At 51.7% G+C, this 3781-nt stretch overlaps 1 protein-coding gene across 1 annotated transcript in view; it reads right to left on the bottom strand.

Moving 5' to 3' along the window:
• The window catches only part of SUGP2 (SURP and G-patch domain containing 2), a 49530-nt gene extending 45977 nt beyond the window's left edge, over positions 1 to 3553 (bottom strand). Inside the window, exons 1-2 of the mRNA XM_014587316.2 lie at positions 3400 to 3553; positions 491 to 622 (exon numbers count right to left, since the gene is read on the bottom strand). Coding sequence (XP_014442802.1) covers positions 491 to 611 — 121 coding nt within the window. The 5' untranslated portion in view covers positions 612 to 622; positions 3400 to 3553. The remainder of the gene's footprint in view (positions 1 to 490; positions 623 to 3399) is intronic.
• Between the last annotated feature and the right edge of the window lie 228 nt (positions 3554 to 3781).

Raw genomic sequence — 3781 nt, 5'->3', positions numbered from 1 at the left:
CACGCCCTCTCTTGGCAGACAGGGAGATGTGGGAGGTGGCCTGATGGCCAGCTTGTTTCTATCGCCCCCTGCTGCCCGTCAGGGCCGGGACACACACCCTTTTAAAAAAAAACCCTCAAAAAAAAAAAAAAAAAAAGTGGTGTAGAAGTTAAGGAAGCTGGATCTCACACAGTCAACCACTGGTTTGAGGGTTTGAGTCCTGGACCCGGTGGCTTGAAAAGCATGCCAGGAATATGTGCGTCCGGGCCCCAAATCCCGAGACGATAGAGAATAAAGAAGGGACTGCGACGTGGCCACCCACCCTGGGAGGGTGATTTCTCACTTTCTCTGTCTCTCTAGCGAGCACACATGCCCTAGAGCAAAAATTTCCAAAAGAAAAAAAAAAAAAAAAAAGAGTTGTGCAGTTTTCCCAAGGAATTGAACTTCTCCTGCCCAGCCCCTAGCTGGACCTCAGCTGCCCCCCGAGAAAGGACGAAACACTTGGATTTACCTTGAGCTTTAAACTGAAGAGTTTCACCTACAGCCTCACTACTGGGGTCCATGTGATAGCGCTTTGCTTTTTCTTGTAACACGGCATCAAAGGTCTCCTGTGTGATTCGCCTTGTTGCCATGTTTCTGTGGCCTGCAGTGAGAGAGAAACGTACACACGCACACACGTACACACGCACAAGCACGCTAAGGACAACTCGCACTCCGAGCCTGCCTTGGTTCACCGAATCCTCCAAGTCACGAGGCAGCAATATGTCACCCAGGCAGGAAACGGGAGGCGGGCCACGTTCGTGTCGGGGAGGTCTCTGCCCCCCACCAAGCTCTCAGGTGTGAACTGCCTGAGAAGGTACAGGACAGGCCTTCTCCAAGCCCATTTCTTGAGGCTCTGTTATAAAAGGCTTTGTGGGGTCCTGCAGAATACTGTAATGATTACGTTGCTGGACTCCCACATGGTCGACCACAATTTGAGTCCTGAACCTGGCGGTTTAAAATTCATGCTGGGGGGACGATGGGAGGGAGGGCGGCAGGTCGTTAGGGGTGCTGGACTCCCACATGGCCAACCATGGTTCGAATCCCAGATCTGGCAGCTTGCTTTCGAACTCTCTCTCTCTCTCTCTTCTTCTCCGGTCAAATTAAAAATAAATAAATAAATAAATTTTTAAAAAAATTCATGCGATGGGGGGGTCAAGCAGGTGGTGTGGTGTTTAAAGGTGCTGGATTGCCACATGGCTGACTGCAGTTCAAGTCCTGGAACTGGTGGCTTGCATTCTCACTTTCCCCCTATCTCTGTCTTTCTCTGATAAAACTCAAATATAATAATAAATAAAGCTAAACAAAGTAATTTTTTAAAAGATGGCAAAACTATTTTCTTTTTTTGGAGAAATTTTTGCTATAGGGCGCATGCGCTCGCCAGAAAGAGACAGACAGACAGAAAGTGAGGAATCACCCCCCAGGGGGGATGGTCACGCCGCAATCCCTCCTCCATTCTCCTCTCAGGATCTTGGGCACGCACGCACACGCGCCTGGTGTGAGTTTTAAGCCACCGGGTGGGGACTTGAACTGCGGTCAACTACATGGGAGTCCGATGACATAGCCATTATGTCAACTGCTGATCCCCATTTTCTTTTATTTTAATTAATTAATTTATTTATTGTCATTCTCCAATTTGACCAGAGAGAGACAGAGAGAGCGAGCAAGAAAGGGAAAGGAAGCTGACAGGTGTAGGACTTGAACCTCAGTCAACCACATGGGAGTCCAGCGCCTTAACCACCATGCCACCTGCTGGCCCCAATAAAAAAATTCTTAAAAAAGCAAACGAACAAAAATCCTCACACGAGGCATGTGTGTATGTACCCAAAATCTAGAGAATGGAGAAGGGATTGCAGCACGGCCACCCCTCCCTCACATCAGGGATTTCTCGCTTTCTGTCTCTGTATGTCTCTCTGGTGAGTGCGTGTATCCTACACCAAAAATCTCTCTCTTAAAAAAAAAGTTTATAGGCTTTGTGAGGCTAGCCCATGGCATGGTGGTTATGAGAGCTGGGTCCCACATAACCAGCTGTGCACTTAAAGAGTCCCGGAAACCTGGGACCAGCAGTTAGCATAATGGCTATGTTGCTGGATTCCCACGTAGTCGACCGCGATTCGCATCCCGGACCTGGCGGCTTATGCCCAAGATCCCAAGAGGAGAATGGAGGAGAAGGGATTGTGGTGTGGCCATCCCCCCTGGAGAGTGATTTCTCACTTTCTGTCTCTCTGTCTCTCTCTGTCTGATGAGCGCACACACCCTATAGCAAAAACCTCTCCAAAAAAAAAGAGCCCCAGCAACCTGAAGAAAGACAGCAGGCACAAATGAATGCACACCCAAAATCCCAAAAAGAGAAATGAAGGATTAGGGACTAGGGTGTGATCATGCCCCACCAAGGGTGCTTTCTCTCTGGCATGGACCCTCGGGAAAATAAAAAGAGACAAAAAAGCAGCTCTAAAACAGTCCTAACGGGCCACCCTGAGGTTAAGGCGCTTGGATCCCACACTGAGGTTCGAGGACTTGGGAGGCTTGAAACTCACGCCAGGCGCATGTGCGTGCGTGCCCAAAAGCTGGAGAGGACAATGGAGGAGAAGGGACTGCAGTGTGCCCATCTCCCCCGGAGGGCAGCGATTTCTCACTTTCCTGTTCTCTAAAATCTCTGTCTCTGGCCTGCACCTGTGCCCTGTAGCAAAAACTAAAAACAAAACCCAGTTCTATCCCGCTGCCGGGCTGGAGGACTGCTCAAACCAACACACCAGTTACTGAATGTAACAGTGTAGCAAGACAGAGATTGTGAGCCCAGACCTTGCAAACCGTGCTTAGGCAAGATGGGCTCATTCTCCCATTCACAGATGAGAACAAAGAGGCTTGATTGAGAACACCCTTCCCCTCCGAGAAGCCTGGTGACCAGCAAATCGCAAGGACATCGCTCGCTCTGGCCCAGTCTTTGCACAATCTTGTTCGTTTTTCCAACCACCCAGGTGCGGAGGGGGTAGGTTCTGTCATGAGTGACACTACACAGAAGAATAAAAGGGATGCACAGGCTCGGTGACACACCCAAGGTCAGACAGCCTGGCCTTGGCCCTGGCAAACAGGACACTGGCAATGGGCATCGAAGTCTTGAAGAATGAGCGCAGAAAAAAAGATTAAAAAGCAACATTTAGGCCTCCAATGATGACTACCCTTAACCCCCGCGACATCTGCCTCCTGAGATCCCCGACTTCCAGACGCACACCTGCCCCTGATGGATAGTCCCCTCCTAATAAGCATCACCCCTTTTCCCATCCTTCAGCTCTATTCCCGAGGTACCCCCCTTGTTCTCTGCTGGCCAAGGGGAGGGGTTTTGGGGATCGGGCGGCCGGGGTTCAATTCAAGCGATCTAACCTTTCTGTGCCTCGATCTCCCCATCTATGCAATGCACAGCTCAATAGTGAGGACTTGCCGCGGGGACCGAACCAGATGCAAAAGGCCCGACGGCGCCTGGATGCCGTTATCGCGCCCCGAGCCGGGGCCGCTCCGGGGCTCTAGCGGAATGAATGAATGAGTGAGTCAAAGCCCCGCTTCAGGCGCGGCCCATCTCTTCCCGGCCTCCGAAGACGAAGAAAATGGGGCGCGGGGTTCGCAAGGCCGCATCCCGCAGCCGCCCCCCTACCCCCCACCCCCCCCAGGCCGAGTCGGCCGTCGCCGCAACGAAGAGCCGAATCCAAGGCGCCATCATGGAGCCAGAGATCCCGGGGACCAAGCCCGAGCTTCCTACCTGGGGCCC

The sequence above is a fragment of the Tupaia chinensis genome, unplaced genomic scaffold, assembly GCF_000334495.1.
Source record: "Tupaia chinensis unplaced genomic scaffold, TupChi_1.0 Scaffold000201_1, whole genome shotgun sequence".
In the NCBI taxonomy this organism is placed as follows: Eukaryota; Metazoa; Chordata; class Mammalia; order Scandentia; family Tupaiidae; genus Tupaia; species Tupaia belangeri.
This window is presented reverse-complemented; position numbering and strand designations above follow the sequence as displayed.